Source organism: Pongo pygmaeus, chromosome 1 (assembly GCF_028885625.2).
Source record: "Pongo pygmaeus isolate AG05252 chromosome 1, NHGRI_mPonPyg2-v2.0_pri, whole genome shotgun sequence".
Classification (NCBI taxonomy): domain Eukaryota; kingdom Metazoa; phylum Chordata; class Mammalia; order Primates; family Hominidae; genus Pongo; species Pongo pygmaeus.
This window is the reverse complement of record NC_072373.2, coordinates 108,655,688-108,674,036: the sequence shown is the minus strand read 5'-3', so window position 1 is coordinate 108,674,036 and position 18,349 is coordinate 108,655,688. Positions and strand designations below refer to the sequence as shown.

General features: G+C 44.0%; 2 protein-coding genes across 5 annotated transcripts in view; both read right to left on the bottom strand.

The window, feature by feature from the left end:
• LOC129015142 (neuroblastoma breakpoint family member 11-like) overlaps positions 1–18,349 on the bottom strand; it is a 2,260,169-nt gene that overhangs the window by 535,275 nt on the left and 1,706,545 nt on the right.
• On the bottom strand, positions 3,967–8,301 carry HJV (hemojuvelin BMP co-receptor). Of its 4 annotated transcripts, none has more exons than XM_054452990.2 (4): positions 8,089–8,301; positions 6,625–6,828; positions 5,669–6,225; positions 3,967–5,193 (listed from the first exon to the last, which is right to left on the bottom strand). In XM_054452990.2, the coding sequence occupies exons 2-4, from the start codon at positions 6,719–6,721 to the stop codon at positions 4,570–4,572; spliced, it is 1,278 nt and encodes a 425-aa protein (XP_054308965.1). In that variant the 5' UTR covers positions 6,722–6,828; positions 8,089–8,301; the 3' UTR covers positions 3,967–4,569. The 4 variants fall into 4 exon arrangements, with proteins under 4 accessions (XP_054308965.1, XP_054308974.1, XP_054308985.1 ...); XM_054452999.2 differs by having other exon boundaries at positions 6,625–6,810; XM_054453010.1 differs by lacking the exon at positions 6,625–6,828.

Genomic DNA, 18,349 nt, shown 5'->3' with positions numbered 1-18,349 from the left:
TGAAAGCTCCACATTTTCCCAACATTTTGTATTTCATTTAACAGTCTTTTTCATTTTAACCATTCTAGTGGGTATGTAGTATTTTTTCATTGTTGTTTTAATTTGATTTGTATTTCCCCAATGACTAATGATGTTGAGCATCTTTTCATATGCTTATTTTGAGCTACCTATTTAAAAATGCTCCATTAATAATAGGGCTAGTTGGGCTGGGCATGGTGGCTCATGCCTGTAATCCCAGCACTTTGGGAGGCTGAGGCGAGCAGATCACTTGAGGCCAGGAGTTCAAGACCAGCCTGGCCAACATGGTGAAACCCAGTCTCTACTAAAAATACAAAAATTAGCCAGACATGGTGGCGGGCACCTGTAACCCCAGCTACTTGGGAGGCTGAGGCAGGAGAATCACTTGAACCCAGGAGGTGAAGGCTGCAGTGAGCTGAGATCACACCTCTGCACTCTAGCCTGGGCAACAGAGCGAGACTTGCCTCAAAAAAAAAAAAAAAAAAAAAAAAAAAGAAAAGAAGGAAAGAAAAAAAAGTAAGGCCAGGCGCGGTGGCTCACGCTTGTAATCCCAGCACTTTGGGAGGCCGAGGCAGGCAAATCAGGAGGTCAGGAGATCGAGACCATCCTGGCCAACACGGTGAAACCCTGTCTCTACTAAAAATACAAAAAATTAGCCAGCTGTGCTGGCAGGCGCCTGTAGTCCCAGCTATTCAGGAGGCTGAGGCAGAAGAATGGCGTGAATCCCGGAGGCAGAGCTTGCAGTGAGCGGAGATCGCACCACTGCACTCTAAGCCCGGGCGAAGGAAGAGTATTACATGACAGGTGTCATCAAAGAATTTCACTTACCAGTTGGCTGTGAAATTCTTCTCAATTCACTAGAAATTCCCACACCTGAGGGATAAAGTTACTCTTTTAAGAGAACCAATACAAAGAGTATTTCTTCAAAAGGATGTTTTGAGTTAAAATACCTATATTTTCTGTGAAGTGAAGAGATAGCCCTGGATATGTCTCTTCCCCTAATTTTTTTTTCATTACAACACATTATTTTCTCCATTAGCTAAAGGTTACTTCAGAAAGCATGGAGACAGTGCTTTGAGGGAATGGCAGAATGGCTGTGGTCGTTAAAAGAGGTGGAGAGGAGGGAATAGAGGATAAAGAATTGCAGGAGAAATTTGAAATGGCAGACCAGATAGGACACCTTGTCTGGTAAGTACTGGCCAAAGTTGTCCCTTGGTATACAAAGGGATTGGTTCTAGGACCACCCAAACCGTGCAGATACCAAAATCTGAGGATGCTTAAGTCCCTTCTATAAGATGGCATAGTATAGTATTTGCATATAACCTATGCACATTCTCCCGTTTCCTTTTTTTTTTTTTGGAGACAGAGTCTCACTCTGTCGCCCATGCTGAAGTGGACTGGCTGACTCTCGGCTCACTGCAACCTCTGCCTCCTGGGTTCAAGCGATTCCCATGCCTCAGCCTCCCAAGCAACTGGGACTACAGGCAAGCGCCACCACACCCAGATAATTTTTGTACTTTTAGTAGAGACAGGGTTTCCCCATGTTGGCTAGGCTGATCTTGAACTCCTGGCCTCAAGCGATCTGCCCACCTCGGCCTCCCAAAGTGCTGGGATTACAGGCATGAGACACTGTGCCCAGCCTGGTATACTTTAAATATTCTCTAGATTACTTGTAATGCCTAATACAATGTAAATGCAATACGAAAAGTTGTTGGCCGGGCACGGTGGCTCATGCCTGTAATCCCAGCACTTTGGGAGGCTGAAGCGGGCGGATCACCTGAGGTCAGGAGTTCGAGACCAGCCTGGCTAACATGGTGAAATCCCATTTCTACTAAAAATACAAAAAACTAGCCTGGTGTGGTGGCGTGTGCCTGTAATCCCAGCTACTCGGGAGGCTGAGGTAGGAGAATCAATTGAACCTGGGAGGTGGAGATTGCAGTGAGCTGAGATCATGCCAATGCACTCCAGCTTGGGCAACAAGAGCGAAACTCCATCTCAAAAAAAAAAAAAAAAGTTGTTATACTGTATTTTTATTTGTATTTTTTATTGTTGTGGTGTAATTTTTTTCCCAAACATTTTCTTTTTCTTTTTTCTTTTCTTTTCTTTTTTTTTTTTTTGTGATGGAGTCTTGCTTTGTCGCCTAGGCTGGAGTGCAATGGTGCAATCTCGGCTCACAGCAACCTCTGCCTTCCGGTTTCAAGTGATTCTCCTGCCTCAGCCTCCCGAGTAGCTGGGATTACAGGTGCCTGCCACCACGCCTGGCTAATTTTTGTATTTTTAGTAGAGATGGGGTTTCACCATGTTGGTCAGGCTGGTCTCAAACTCCTGACCTCGTGATCCACCCGCCTCAGCCTCCCAAAGTGCTGGGATTACAGGTGTGAGCCACTGCACCTGGCTACTTCTCAAATATTTTCAGTGCGTGGTTGGTTGAATCTGTGGATGCAGAATTAGTAGATACAAAGGGCCCTACTGTAATATTTGTTCAGGGGAGTATTGTCAGGTGTCAGGGACTGAGAGGAGAGGTAGAAGATAATGGTGAGTACTTGATTAGGGCAGGGAGGACAGGCCCTCGGTTATGGAGTACCTGAGCGGGGAGGATGAGACCAGAAACGGGGAAGATATTAAATGTAAAAGTTACCTGCTTCATAATTTTGTTCAGAGCAGCATTGTTACTTTAGAGCACCCTCACCTAGAACAGCATTTCTTCTCAGTCTTTCTTCTACAAACTAGATTCCTTCAACTTTGGGCTTTCCCTCCTTTTCCAACTCTCTCTTTTTGGCTTTATATGAGAATATGAGAAGAGAGTAGGTTTTTTTTGTTTTTTTTGTTTTTTGTTTTTTGACAGTCTCACTCTGTTGCCCAGGCTGGAGTGCAGTGGCGTGGTCTCAGCTCTCTGCAACCTCTGCCTCCTGGCCCGGGTTCAAGCAATTCTCGATTCTCATGCCTCTGCCTCCTGAGTAGCTTGGATTACAGGATTACAGGCATGGACTATCATGCCTGGCTAATTTCTTGTATTTTTAGTAGAGATGGGGTTTTACCATGTTGCCCAGGCTGGTCTTGAACTCCTGGCCTCAAGTGATCCGCCCACGTTGGCCTCCCAAAGTGCTGGATTACAGGTGTCAGCCACCACGCGCAGCCTCAGAGTAGCTTTTGTGGTGACATCGACCACCACAGCTCCCCTTTTAGAATCTTTACCAGCTCCACAACCAGAATCTTTAATGGCTGTCTGCTTCCTTGACAATATAGTATAGTGATTAAAAATTAAGTTTCGGGATCCAAAAGGCATAGGTTAGTTTCTGGCTCTGCCATTTGTTAACTGTGTGACTGGAGGCAAGTTTCCTTATATAAAAATAGAGATAAGAATACCACCTTCCTTAGAGCGCTATGAGAATTAAGTCAATATTTTAAAAGTGTTTAAAACATTGCCTGGCAGATTTTAAGCTTCAATAAATGTTAGCTATTAATCAAATTTAAACCCCTTACCCCCTTTTTAAGGTGCTTCATAATCTGGCCTCTGCCCATCTAACCTTCTGTCCCGTTACTCCTTGTCTACTGCATTTGAGTTTTGCTCATTTCCTTGCTGTATCATGAATCTATGCATAACTCCAGATGGTTTTCATTGCCTGGAAGATTGTTAACAATTTGAATCTTATCCAGTCTTCAAAGCTCACTTCAAATCCCATCTTCTCTGTTACCTTTTATTATTCTTATTACTTTAGTTCAAATCTACCATCTTCCCATCTGAACACACCATACTGTAGGATTTAGCGATTAATTACACACTCATCACTCTTTCATGTGAATTGGTTTTGTCTCTCCAATAGCCTGTAAACTCCCTGAGACAGAAACAGTATCTGATACTTCCGAGCCCTCTTTCAGTGGAGTGAACACATTGCATTTACTCCATTTCAAGCATCTGTAAAGAGATTCAACATAGGCAACAGAGGATGGTGTGAAGAATTTGTAGCTTTAATAACAGATTAGTTAGGGGGTAGGGATGATATTTCTGTCCTACCTGTGCCATTCTTCAAAAGCAGAGACTTCCTTCACCTAAGAGCTAGACAATGTCTGCTTCATTTTCAGACCAAGAAAGCAGAACATACCTTACACACACATATTCATCAAATAGACTTCTTTCCCTATTTCTTCCTCCTTTGAGTTTCTTATGGCTAATGATCATGTCTTCTGCTTTCAGCTCTTGCCTCTTAAAAATCTCAACCCTTAAATCTTTACTGATCATTAAAACCTTCATGACCTCTAAGCTTATAAGGGTGAAATCTGCAGTAAATGGATTAGAACAATTTGTTTACTATAAATGGGGCTGGAAAAATTGGTGAAGAGCCCCACAGAGGTCCGGAATGCAGTAACCTTGCCCAGAATCCTTATTCTGTGATAATTTCGACCCTGGACTGCAGCCTCATCTGACTCTGGATAATGTCATTGTTTCATGTGTCTCCTAGGTCCTGCTTCCTTTAATAATTCTTTACATTCTTCTATGCCAATCTGTATCCCCAAATCATTTCCAAACTAGTAATAGGACTGATGGCCTCCTTACTGAATGCAAAGCCACAGAACAAAGAGCCCAGAAAGGAGTGGGGCTAAGAGGGTTGCTGAGGAAAGAGGAACCCCAGCATCTGAGGGGAAGAGATGCAGCTTCTCTAAGTCTGGCAGGAAGGCTCGGGCATCCTCCAGTGCTGCCTGAGCTGCCACGGTAAAGTTGGGATCACCAGAAATTAAAACATCAAAGACACAGGAATGGAAGTAGGCATCTTCCACTGGAAGCCCTTCCTTGCACAGCCGTCTGGCAGTATCAATGGTTATAGCTCCCCGACGATTGCGCTCTGATTGAGAGAGTCGCTGACTTGGAGGGCACCCCCCAACACAGAGCTGCAGGTCCTGTTCAGCTGAGAAGGCCATGGCCACATCCTCTGCTACCTTGATGGAGAAGGAGAGCTGCCCAGCTGTCTGCCGAATGATTATAGTTGTGCCAATGTAGGCAGCTTGGATCTCCACATGGTTCCCAGAGTTAGCAGTTTGAATCGACAAACTGGATCCCCCAGGTCGGTCACCTCCATTGATAGAACCATCTTCAAAGGCTACAGGAAGATTATCCACCTCAGCCTGATAGACCTTCTGATCAATGCATTCCTGCATGTTCTTAAATATGATGGTGAGCTGTGAGGACAAGAGGCAAAACAGTTCATTTTGGGTTCAGTGCATCTTCCCCCCAATCAGACCTCATACATAGTTAGGGATCTGATCCAAGTAGAGATGCAGGACTACCATGGCCCTCAATCCTTGATCCCTTCTCCCATTTACGTTCCAGTATTACCTCATCTCTACTTAACCCCTCTCTCTACTTAATCTTGGCAACTTCCTAGGAGAGGGAAAAGTTTCCCTTCTGAAACTCCTCAGGTCCGCCCTCTCCGACTGTCTCTTCAAGGTTTTCTGCATTTGAGTCAAATTCCCATCAAGGGGAAGTGATTTACAGCACCAAGTGTTTGGTAGAAGGGAGTGATTCGAGATGGGGGAGAGGTTGAGGAAGAAAAGGGAATTAGGGAGCATTGCTGTTGAATAGTGGGGATGGGGAGGAATGGTGCCCGTGGAAGAATCTCATGAGGTGGATCGTAAGGAAGATTGAGTGCCTGACCTTCCGGGTGGCGGTAGCGTTGGCCCCCAACGCCATGGGGGAGCTGGTGGCTTGGACAAAGAGGAAGTCGTTATCCAGTAGAGGCCAAGCTCCTTGGACACGGCATGTGTGAAAGTGGTGGTGGAAACTGCGCACATGGGGGTCCCCGAAGGAAGCGCAATGCAAGAACCCCGGGGGACGACCATGCAGCCGGGAAAACCGGCCTTCATAGTCACAAGGGTCCGGGGCAGGGAGGCCGGAGCCCGCGCCTGGAAGGGCGGGGCCCCGGGGCGGGGGAGGGGCTGTAGGGCCCTGGCGCGAGCAGTTGTGCTGGATCATCAGGTCTTCGATGCCATGTACCGCCGAATGGAAGGCGAGGTCCCCGCGACAGGTGCGGGCGGTGCGCCGAGTGCAGAGCGCATAGGAGCGGAGGGCTCGACAGAGGCCGCCAGAGCCCACCCCTCCACCCCGGCCTCCTCCTCCTCCTCGAAGTGCTCCTGATGAACCCCCACCTCTAAGGCTCAGAGTGGACGACACATACTCAGCATTGCAGCGGAGGATCTTGCATTGAGAATGAGCTAAAGACAGAAGGGAGAGGATTGTGAGACGGTCCTCAGACCTCTGCTCTATCGGAGTGTAGTTTGCTCATAACTCTTCCAAATCTCATCAGGGGATTCCAGCCTTCCTAAAACCTAACTAGGGCCTTCCCCGGCCCCCAACCCCCTAGTCCCTAGTTCTCTCGGCTGTCTTACTAAAAATGTGTAAGCCCGCCACATCTCTTCTGCCTGTCGACCAAGGGCTTCCCCAGTGGCCTTCCCCAAACTGAACGGGAAATAAAATATTAGTATTTGAGAGCAGGGCGAGTGATCGGGACTCTCAGCGCCTATCTCTCCTCACTCATTCAGGCTCAAATGCCCACCCCTACATAGCAGCCTACCCTCTAGATTTCCCCAAACCCTTCCCTGGCCCTTCCTTACCATGTCCACAGAGGAGCAGCAGGAGAGTGAGAGTGCTTAGAGTTGGGGGACTGCCATGGGAGGACCTGGGACTAGGGGACTGGCCTGGCTCCCCCATACCTATCCAGCCAGGTTTCCCAGGCGCCGGTTCTTCCCAGCTGATGACCCTCCTACCTAGTGAATTTTGACCGGAAGCCCTGTAAGTGACTGAAAAAAGAAATTTGGCTGGACATGGAGAGAGAGAAGAGTTGAAGATTGGTAAGGATAATGTGAAGTGAATCTGGGGAGATCAAGAAAAGGATGAACAGACTGGAATTTGGGGAGATTGGTGTTCCTCAAACTATAAGTGTGGCAGTTAAGCCTGTTTGCCCTGTTCCTGTGGCCACTTTTAGGGCCCTTGTGCAATACCCCTAGGTGGGGGTGGAGGGAAGGTTGAGTGAACTCAAGGGGGCAGAGTCCACTGTATTGCTCCATTCTGAGCTACCAAACAGCAGGTATGTCAAAGATGGAGGAATCATGGGGCTAGATCAGATACCAGTAATCCTAGTGGGTACCCTAATAAAATTAGGACCTGAAAATATTTCAGAAACATACTTCTTATTTGTCCCTCTCCCTTAGGAGGAGATGCCTTCTAGGAGTCATACATTTCTTTTCCTCCTTTTGTGTCAGAACACAAGAAGGAGTAAGGATGGCATACCCATCCCCCCTAGAATATCAGTATTCAAATGAAAAGGAAACCAATCTCTTTTCATCAGCTCTAGAGAGCTGCAATTTTAATCTCCCTCTCTCATGGAATAATGGGATGCAAACCAAACATGCAAATCAATATTTGTTTTTTCTAAGTCAACAGTTCTTGTATTTTCTCAAATTTCACTGAAGAACCACTCTTTCCATTAATCTCTCCTTTTCAAATTCTGAAGTTCTCAGTCTTTTATGAGGACAGGAGTTGGAGAGGGGCTAAATCCCTCCTGCCTAACTCCCCTATCTTATGGGTAAGGATATGATTGGGGAAAGAGTCCTGCAAGAGGGAGAATAGAATGGAGGGACTAGAGTTATGGGGAGAAATCATTTACAAGGAGCAGCCCCCACCCTTGGAATCTCAATGTGAAGGGCATTGCTAAGTGGGGGCAGGATAGAAGGGTGTCAGTGACTCATCATCTGAGGTCATATTTGGCCTTGGTAAGAAAACTACAGAATAGAGGACATAGGGAACTCATTCTAAAACTTCATCAGAAGTCTTGAGGTAATAAGGTAAAGAGAGGGCTAAGACTGCCAGAGGAGAGACAGAGAATTAAACTTCAAATAGCTAGAGGCCAGAGGCCAGAAAGAAATAAGACAGAAAGAGAAATGGAGATTGGGGCACCTTGGTAGGGAGAGATCCCAGCATTTGGATGAGAGACATCCAAGTAGGTGTTTGTAATTTTATAAAAGTCTAACTTCAGTATAAAAGCTTATTAAAGGAATTGCAATTTCATTTTGACTTACTGTTTCCAGAGGTCAGATATTACTCTGCTATCCAATTCTCCAGTCATGATTCCCTACTCTGTGGGTCAGCTCCAGCCAGGGGGTCCTCCGTCTCTTTCTCCATGTCTCCCCCAGGTCCCCAGGCCAGCTGCTGTCTCACTGAGGTCAGGGAACCAGAGAAGGTTTGGTATGGGGGGAAGGGGGAGTATATGGCTGGCCAGAGTACTGGACAGCTGAGCAGAGAGGGAGGTGGCTACTGAGTTGACGGTTTTAAAAATAGCTAAGTCCAAAATTCCAGGAACGTTGGTGGGGGTAGGGTGTGGGAGTTGGGGGAGTGGGGAGGGTTGGAGGATTAGAAAGAATATGGAGTATTGAGTGCTAAGTCAGGGAGGGAGGAGAGAAATATGACAGACAAGTCGGATATCCAATTCCAGCTTGTGTGACTCTGTGGTCACTGCCTACTCCAGGCAGCCCTCCGGCATTTTCAATAATGATGAGCTCCTGGCCTTTAAAAATTACAGTGGGCAGTTGGATACCTTTCATTTACCATGTTCATCCCTGCTATGCTGAATATTACATTTAGGTTCTACAGATAGTATCTAGGAGGTAGCTGACTTTAAATAAGATCCATAGCAGAGGTAGTTCATAGTCCCTCCCCTATCTTTGCAGAGTATTTCAGAAGGACGAAAAAAGCCAGCTGTCCAGAGAAGAAATCTGAGCTGTGAGTTGCTTAGGATAAGGGTTTGTTCAGTCTATCCAGCTCAGATCCTTGCAGCTGTCTATCCTCCTACCTACTCCATTTTCATTACTTTAGTTTGTACAGTAATTCGTCTTCCTCTCCCTCATGAATACACAAAAAATAAAGGCTCCTGAGTTGCTTGGAGAGAAGGCTAACAAAGGCAAAGAGGTGAAGAAAGAATGGAAATAGAATTTTTCTAAAGAAAGAGTTGGAGAAATAGAAAGATTCAAAAAGATACTTTTCCTTCCTTCCTTCCTTCTTTTCCTCCCTCCCCCCTCTTTCTTTCCTTCCTTCCTTCCTTCTTTCCTTCCTTCCTTCCTTCCTTTTGAGATGAGGTCTCACTATGTTGACCAGGCTGGTCTTGAACTCCTTGCCTCAATGAATCCTTCCATCTCAGCCTCTCAGAGTGCTGGGATTACAAGTGTGAACCAACATGCCTAGCCTCAGAAAGATACTTTTATGGAATAACATAATTTTGTGACCTTAAAATATTGCAAAATCTCAGCACTTTGGGAGCCGAGGCAGGAGGGTCACTTGAGCACAGGAGTTTGAGGCTGCAGTGAGCTATGATAGCGCCATTGCATTCCAGCCTGGGCAACAGTGAGACCCACCCCCCACCCCCCTTAAAAAAGAAAAGAGATACTGCAACTAAGGGATTTAGAGCCATGTCATGTTTTTGCAGCCATAGGCGTATCTGAGATCATCATCTTTTAGTACTTGCCAAGTGAAATTAACAGAAGGACCGATTCCAAATAGGGTCACTGTATTAGGGTTCTCTAGAGGAACAGAACTAATAGGACATATATCTATATCTATATCTATCTATATAGAGATCTATATATATGTATATAGTGATCTATATCTGTATCCATGTCTATCTATCTAGCCATCTAGACTGCCCATCACCAGTCTGCTTTCTGTCTCTCTAGATTTTTTAATATTTATATAGATATGGATATCTATATAGGTAGATACATATATAAAGGGGAATTTATTAAGTATTAACTTACACGATCACAGGGTCCCACAGTGGGCTGTCCGCAAGCTTGAGGAGCAAGGAGAGCCAGTCTCAGTCTCAAAATTGAAGAACCTGGAGTCTGATGTTCGAGGGCAGAAAGCATCCAGCATGGGAGAAAGATGTAGGCTGGGAGGCTAGGCCAGTCTCTCCTTTCATATTTTTCTGCCTGCTTTTTATTCTAGCTGTGCTGGCAGTGGATTAGATTGTGCTCACCCAGATTAAGGGTGGATCTGCCTTTCCCAGCCCACTGACTCAAATGTTAATTTCTTTTGGCAACATCCTCACAGACACACCCAGGATCAATACTTTGTATCCTTCAATCCAATCAAATTGACACTCAGTATTAACCAACACAATCACTAAGCCATCTTTACCAGTTGACTACTTTAATACAGAATCTAGAGGCCTTCATAGCACTCTTCTCAGGTATATATATGAGACAAATATTTTTTTTCTCTCAACCATTAGAGGACATATCACAAGCAGTTTCATTATAGAAATGTAAAATGCATCTAACCAAACTATTCAAGTGACTTTAAAACATAATAATTTGACTATGACAGCCCAAGTGGGATATACTATAATGCCAGAAAATAAATGCAAAAATATTTTTAAATAGCCATATTATAGTGATAGTGTTGGTATTGTTATTCTGAGATTATTTTAGTTATGAGATAAAACAAATGATTAATAATGTTGGTATCTCTGAGAACCAGAATTTTTAGTGTGGAATAAAGAGATACATATTTACGATTGATGAAGTTAAGAGAAAACTCTGTAATTCTGAATTTAAATTGCAAATATAACTCTGAGCTCATGGTTTATTTTATCCTTAAAATTTTCCTAGCTTTACCCTAAAAAGGCCTGGAAACAATGATCCAGTAAAAATAAACACCTCTAGTACTCAAATTGTGCTATGTAAACACCATTTTCTGTTAAAAGGAACCAACCAACAACTCCTTGGATAAGTGGCTGATTTTAGGTTTGGGGCAGGTATTGTCCAAGATAGGCAAGGAAGCTTTCAAAGAGCGTTAGGATTGTAACAAAAGAACTTAGGAGCCAACTAGAATAGTTCCCATTGGCCAAAGATGGGACAATTTAAGTATCAAAATGGATACTATCTGCAATGGATTGAAATTCATAAAATATGTTTAAATCCATGAATTCACAATGATACTTAAAAATACAAACCCATTGGTCATTGTTGGAGAATGCTGGCAGATCAACTCATTATTTTAAAAACTGCTAGTAATTGGAAAGAATCAAGTATTTATCCTGGTTTTCTTATGGGAACTGTATCTCAAGATGAGGGGGAAATTTCTCTTTATAGAAGCATTCCGGTAAATAATTGAAGAAGGGATAATATAATTAGAATATCTTCATTTTGTAAACCCAAATGAATTAATATATCTAGGCAATGGTCAACAGTGACTGTGGCAGGGCACAGTGGCTCACACCTGTAATCCCAGCATTTTGGGAGGCTGAGGTGGGAGGATTGCTTAAGCCCAGGAGTTCAAAACCAGCTTGGACAACATAGTAAGAGCCCCATCTCTATATAAACAAAAAAACAGTGGCTGTTACTTATGATGAAAGCAGAGATAAACATGTTTTCCTGATCATAGAGTACATAACTCCACCTTGCATGAAGTAGCCATACCAAAAACAAACAAGCAAACAAACAAACTTCAGTCTGAATCTGATTAGAGCTAACTACTAATTTACAGGAAATACACGAGACATTAAATGGTACCTCAAAGGTGCAAATTCAGACTTTGTGAATACTCTACAGGACAAATGACCTGGGTTCGTTCTTTCTTTTCTTTTCCTTTTTTTTTCTTTTGAGACAGGGTCTCCCTCTGTCACCCAGCGGTCTCGGCTCACTGCAACCTCCGCCACCTGGGTTCAAGTGATTCTCATGCCTTAGCCACCTGAGTAGCTAGGATTACAGGCATGCGTCACCACACTCAGCTAATTTTGTATTTTTAGTAGAGATGGGGTTTTGCCATGTTGGCCAGGCTGGTCTCGAACTCCTGGACTCAAGTGATCCGCCCACCTTGATCTTCCAAAGTGCTGGGATTACAGGCATGAGCCACTGCGCCCTGCCAATATGTTCTTATATAAATATGTATGAATTACACACACACACACAAATATGTGTGTGTGTGTGTGTGTGTGTGTGTTCTTCACATAGTCAATTGATATTGGAGAAATTTGACCATTATCTTTGTCAAAGCTCATTAACTAAACACCACTGGAAACAAATCTGTAGTCAAAAAAGTTAAATCTACTGGCTTGCTGTAGCAAGGGAGAGAATGTCCCAAAGGAATTATGGGTCCATTTCCCTAAGGAGAGGTTAAAAGGAACCTCTTATAGAGTTTCAGCTTCTGTTGGATATTTCTGAACTACAGTTTAGAATAGTGAGGGCTGATTTTGCTGTTTGTTTGTTTGTTTGTTTGTTTTTTCCTAGTCTCTAAAACTCTGAATGAGGACTAATTTGGGATTGAATATTGTTAAGAAGTGGGGGCGTTTCAGTGATTGGGTGTCTAAATGATTCTTGTCTAGGAAGCAAGAGGATTATAACCCAAATTGGTAAAGAGAAAAAAAGCATTAGTTACTCATGTTAGTCTGAAGAGGGGATTATCTGGTCATTTTTGTGGTAGCAGAGTGGTGTGTCGTCTCTCTTTTGTTGAGAATACAGTTGTGGTGTGGCTCTGATAAGCCAAGAGATAATAACTGCCAACCTAGACTTCCATACTCAGCTAAAATATTATTCCAGAATTAAAAATAAGTAAAACATTTTCAAACACACCAAAACCTGAAGGAATTTACCAACAAAGATTCTTTTTTTTTGAGACAGAGTCGTACTCTGTCACCCAGGCTGGAGTGCAGTGGTGTGATCTCAGCTCACTGCAGCCTCCACCTCCTGGGCTCGAGGGATCCTCCCACCTCAGCCTCCCAAGTAGTTGGGACCACAGGTGTGCACCACCATGCCAGGCTACTGTTTGTATTTTTAGTAGTGATGGGGTTTTACCATGTTGGCCAGGCTGATCTCAAACTCCTGACCTCAAGTGATCTGCCCCCTCAGCCTTCCAAAGTGTTGGGATTATAGGTGTGAGCCACTGCACTTGGCTGATGTCATCAACTATTTTTTAGCCCTTCTGATAGGTGTGTAATGATATCTAATTTTGGTTTTAGTTTGTATTTCCCTTATGGCTAATGATGTAGAAAATATTTTTATGAGCTTATTTGCCATCTGTATATCGTCTTTGATGAGATGTCCCTTCATGAATTTTTGCTTGTTTTAGCATTTTCTCATTGGAAAAAAAAGAAAAAAAATCAGTTGCGTATATTTGTGTGGGTCTACTACTGGGTTTTCTATATTGTTTCACTGATCTGTATATTTATCCCTCTGCCAATACCACACAGTCTTTAATTCATGTAATTCTTTTTATCTTCTTTTTTTCTTTTCTTTCTTTCTTTCTTTTTTCTTTTTTTTTTTTTTTTGCGACAGTCTCCCTCTGTTGCCCAGGCTGGAGTGTAGTGGCATGATCTCAGCTCACTGCAACCTCCCTGCCTCGGGCTCAAGTGATTCTCCTGCCTCAGCCTGCCGAATAGCTGGGATTACAGGCACACACCACCACGCCTGGCTAATTTTTGTATTTTTAGTAGAGACGGGGTTTCGCCATGTTGGCCAGGCTGGTCTCCAATTCCTGACCTCAAGTGATCTGCCCGCCTCGGCCTCCCAAAGTGCTGGGATTACAGGTGTGAGCCACCGTGCCTGGCCTCATTTAATTATTTTTAAAAATTGTTTTAGCTATGTCCGCTTCTTTGCCTTTGATATAACTTTTAAAATAATCTTGTCTTTTTTTTTGAGACGGAGTCTCGTTCTGTCGCCCAGGCTGGAGTGCAGTGGCGTGATCTCAGCTCACTGCAATCTCCACCTCCTAGGTTCACACCATTCTCCTGGCTCAGCCTTCCGAGTACCTGGGACTACAGGCGCCCGCCACCACGCCCGGCTGATTTTTTGTATTTTTAGTAGAGACAGGATTTCACTGTGTTAGCCAGGATGGTCTCGATCTCCTGACCTCGTGATCCGCCCGCCTTGGCCTCCCAAAGTGCTGGGATTACAGGTGTGAGCCACCGCGCCCAGTCTAAGTTACAGATTTTTAAAACAAGGTGGTGGCACATGCTGTTATTCCAGCACTTTGGGAGGCCGAGGTGGGTGGATTGCCTGAGCTCCGGAGTTCAAGATCAGCCTGGCCAACATGGTGAAACCTTGTCACCACCAAAAATACAAAAAAATTAGCTGGATGTGGTGGCATGCGCCTGTGGTCCCAGCTACTCTGGAGACTGAGGTGGGAAGATCGCTTGAGCCTGGGAGGTGGAGATTGTGGTGAGCTGAGATCCCGCCACTGCACTCCACCTGGGTGACAGAGTGAAACCTCATCTCAAAGGAAATAATAATAATAATAATAGTAATAGTAATAATCTTGTCTGTATCTGTAGAAAATCCTGCTAGGATTTTCCCTTCTTTTTTTTTTTTAGACGGAGTCTTACTCAATGCTCAATGTTGCCCAGGCTAGAGTGCAGTAGCGTGATCTCAGCTCACTGCAACCTCCACCTCCCAGCCGCCTGCTTCGGCCTTCCAAAGTGCTAAGATTACAGATATGAGCCACCGCACCTGGACCCTTCATTATTTTTTATTGTAGTAAAATACACACAACATAAAGTTCACAATTTTAACTATTTTAATGTATACAATTCAGTGGCACTTAGTACCTTGAAAATTTTGTCGGCGGGGTGCGGTGGCTCATGGCTGTAATCCCAGCGTATTGGGAGGCTGAGGCAGGCGGATCACCTGAGGTCAGGAGTTCAAGACCAGCCTGGCCAACATGACAAAACCTCATCTCTACTAAAAATAAGAAAAATTAGCCGGGTGTGGTGGCATGTGCCTGTAATCCCAGATATTCGGGAGGCTGAGGCAGGAGAATCACTTGAACCCAGGAGGCGGAGGTTGCAGTGAGCTGAGATCATGCCACTGCACTCAGGCTGGGTGACAAGAGCGAGACTCCGTCTTAAAAAAAAGAAAGAAAAAAAGAAAAGAAAATGTTGTACAACCATCAAAACATCACCTCTGTGTAGTTCCATAACATTTTCATCACTCCAAAAGGAAATCCTCAGCCTCTGGCCATCACCAGTCTGCTTTCTGTCTCTCTAGATTTATTAATACCTGTTCTGGACTTTCATATAAATGGAATTATACACTATGTGACCTTTTGTGTCTGGCTTTTTTTTTTTTTTTTTTTTTGAGACGGAGTCTTGCTCTGTGGCCAGGCTGGAGTGCAGTGGCGCGATCTCGGCTCACTGCAATCTCCACTTCCCGGGTTCAAGCGATTCTCCTGCCTCAGCCTCTCAAGTAGCTGGGACTACAGGCACGTGCCACCATGCCCAGCTAATTTTTTTTTTTTTTTTTTTTGTATTTTTAGTAGAGATGGGGTTTCACCATGTTGGCCAGGATGGGCTTGATCTCCTGACCTCGTGATCCACCTGTATCAGCCTCCCAAAGTGCTGGGATTACAGGTGTGAGCCACCATGCCCGGCATGTCTAGCTTCTTGAGCATAATGATTTGAGGCTTATACAAGTTGTAGTATATATCAATACTTCATTCCTTCTTATGCCTGAATAATATGCCATTGTATTTATATACCACAGTTTATTTAGCCATTCATCTATTAATGGAATTTGGATTGTTTCCACTTTTTGACTGTTATAAATAGTGCTGCTATCCACATGCATGTACAAGTATTTTTTTAAGTGCTTGTTTTCAGTTCTTTGGGGTATATACCTAGGAGTGAAATTACTGAATCATATTCTATATTTAGTTCTATGTTTAGCTTATTGAGGAACTGCCAAACTGTTTTTCACAGCAGGTATGCCATTTTACATTCCCACCAGCAATACAAGAGGATTCAAATTTCTCCTTATCCTAACACTTGTTATTTTTCATTTTAAAAAATTATAGCCATTCTGGTGGTGAAGTGGTATCTTATTGTGATTTTATTTGCATTTCCCTAATGACTAATGACATTGAGCATTTTTTTTTTTTTTGAGACTGAGTCTCACTCTGTCCCCCATGCTGGAGTGCAGTGGCACAATCTCGGCTCATTGCAGCCTCCGCCTCCTGGGTTCAAACAATTCTTCTACCTCAGCGTCCTGAGTAGCTGGGACTACAGGTGTGTGCCACTACACCCGGCTAATTTTTGTATTTTTAGTATAGTTTCACCATATTGGCCAGGCTGGTCTTGAACTCCTGACCTCAGGTGATCTGCCCACCTTGGCCTCCCAAAGTGCTGGGATTACAGGCGTGAGCCACCTCACCCAGCTGACATTGAGCATTTTTTCATATATTTATTTTTTCATTGGGTTATTTGTCTTTTTGTTGTTGAATCATACCCCCTTCATTTTTAAAGGATGTTTTCACTGGATATAGCAATCTGAGTTGACAGTCTTTTCCCGCAGCACTTGAACAATTTTGTGCCACTTCCCTCTGGCCTCCATGGCTTCTGATGAGAAATTGGCTTTCTAACTTGGTTGAACATGGGAGAAAACCCAACAAAACAAAAAAAGTAAAAAGAAAAAGAGAGAGAAATCTGCTTTTATTCAAATTGCTTTCCCCTCACTGCATTCAATATTTTTCGTTTGTCTTTAGCCTTCAGCAGTTTGACTATGATGTGTGTCTTAGTTCATTTAGTGTTGCTATAAAGGAATACCTGAGGGCTGGGTAATTATAAAGAAAAATGGTTTATTTGGGTCATGATTCTGATGGCTGGAAAGTTCAAGGTTGGGCATCTATATTTGGTGAGGGCCTCAGATTCCTCCCAACCGTGGTGGAAGGTGAAAAGAAGTTGGCTTGGGCAGAGATCAATGGCAAGAGAAGAGGAAAGAAAAGAGGTTAGGTGACATGCTCTTTTTAACAACCAGCCTTTGCAAGAACTAAGAGTGAAAACATATTTGCCGGTGAGGGAGGACATTAATCTATTCATGAGGGATCCACCCTGATGACCCAAACACCTCCCATTTGGCCCCACCTCCAATATTGGGGATCAAATTTCAACATAAGTTTTGGAGGGGACAAACATCCAAACTATTGCAATGTGTCTTGGCCTGAAGTAATTTGGGTTTATCCTGTTAGGAGTTCATTCAGCTTCTTGAATCTGTAGGTTTATCCCTGTACCAAATCCTTTGGTACTTTTTTTGTCGTGTTCTCTTCCTCTTTTCCTTCCAGGAATTTGCTGACGCAAATGTTAAATCTTTTTTTTTTTTTTTTTTTGAGACAGAGTCTCGCTCTGTTGCCAGGCTGGAGTGCAGTGGCGCAGTCTTGGCTCACTGCAACATCCGCCTCCCGGGTTCAAGCGATTCTTCTGCCTCAGCCTCCCCAGAAGCTGGGACTACAGGCACACGCCACCACGCCCAGCTAATTTTTCGTATTTTTAGTAGAGATGGGGTTTCACCATGTTGGCCAGGATTGTCTTGATCTCTTGACCTCGTGATCTGCCCGCCTTGGCCTCCCAAAGTGCTAGGATTACAGGTGTGAGCTACCGTGCTTGGCCTAAATCTTTTGTTATAATCTCACAAGTCCCTGAGGCTCTCCGCTCATTTTTCCCCCAGTCTATTTTGTTTGTTTTTCAGATTGAGTTTTTTTTTTTTTTTTTTGAAACAGGGTCTCACTGTGTTGCACAGGCTGGAGTGCCCTGGCATGATCTTCGTTCTCTACAATCTCTGCCTCCCAGGTTTAAGCCTCAGCCTCCCAAGTAGCTGGGATTATAGGTGTGCGCCACCACGCCCAGCTAATTGTTTTTGCATTTTTAGTAGAGATAGGGTTTTGCCATGTTGGCTAGCCTGGTCTTGAATTCCTGGCCTCAAGTGATCTGCCTGCTTCAGTGTCCCAAGGTGTTGGGATTACAGGTGTGAGCCATTGTGCCTGACCCAGATTGAGTAATTTGTACTGTTCTTTCAGTTCACTGATTCTTTCCTTAGGGGGTAGCCTCATTACCACTCACTGAGTTTGGGTGAAAGTCCTGACTCTCTGTTAAGTTTCTTCTGCTACCACCCCAACAGGAAAGGGAGGGATGATTCCTAATAGACTTGCTGGTGGTGGAAGTCTAGGCACCCCATTCAGTCTTTGCTGGAATAGGAGAGGACAAGCTACAGTTTGTTTCTGTGGCATTTGGCTGGAATAGAGCAATTATTGTCTAAAAGTTTTCTGTTTTGCTAGACTGCCTCATTCCTGATCCTTTGGCTAGAGAGAACAGGCTTTTGTTAGGGATTTTTTAGGCTGCTCCTATTGGGATTTCCAGGTTGCTGGTTTCTTCAGCTCCAAGTATGGGGTATATGAGGCAAAAAGAAAGTCCACAGAAATCAGCATTGTGTCCTGCCTTTGTTTCTGGGGCTCCTAGCTGGTCTACCTCCTTCTCGCCACATTTCAGTCTTCTTAGGGTTATTTTATATATAATGTCCAGGGAGG

Excerpts from the sequence above, each read along its gene's own strand:
- HJV (XM_054452990.2), bottom strand. The coding sequence starts at position 6,721 with ATGGGGGAGCCAGGCCAGTCCCCTAGTCCCAGGTCCTCCCATGGCAGT. Across the intron at positions 6,226-6,624 it reads GCTGCTCCTCTGTGGACATG|CTCATTCTCAATGCAAGATC; the intron begins GTAAGGAAGGGC and ends TTCTGTCTTTAG. Across the intron at positions 5,194-5,668 it reads ACGCTACCGCCACCCGGAAG|CTCACCATCATATTTAAGAA; the intron begins GTCAGGCACTCA and ends TTGTCCTCACAG.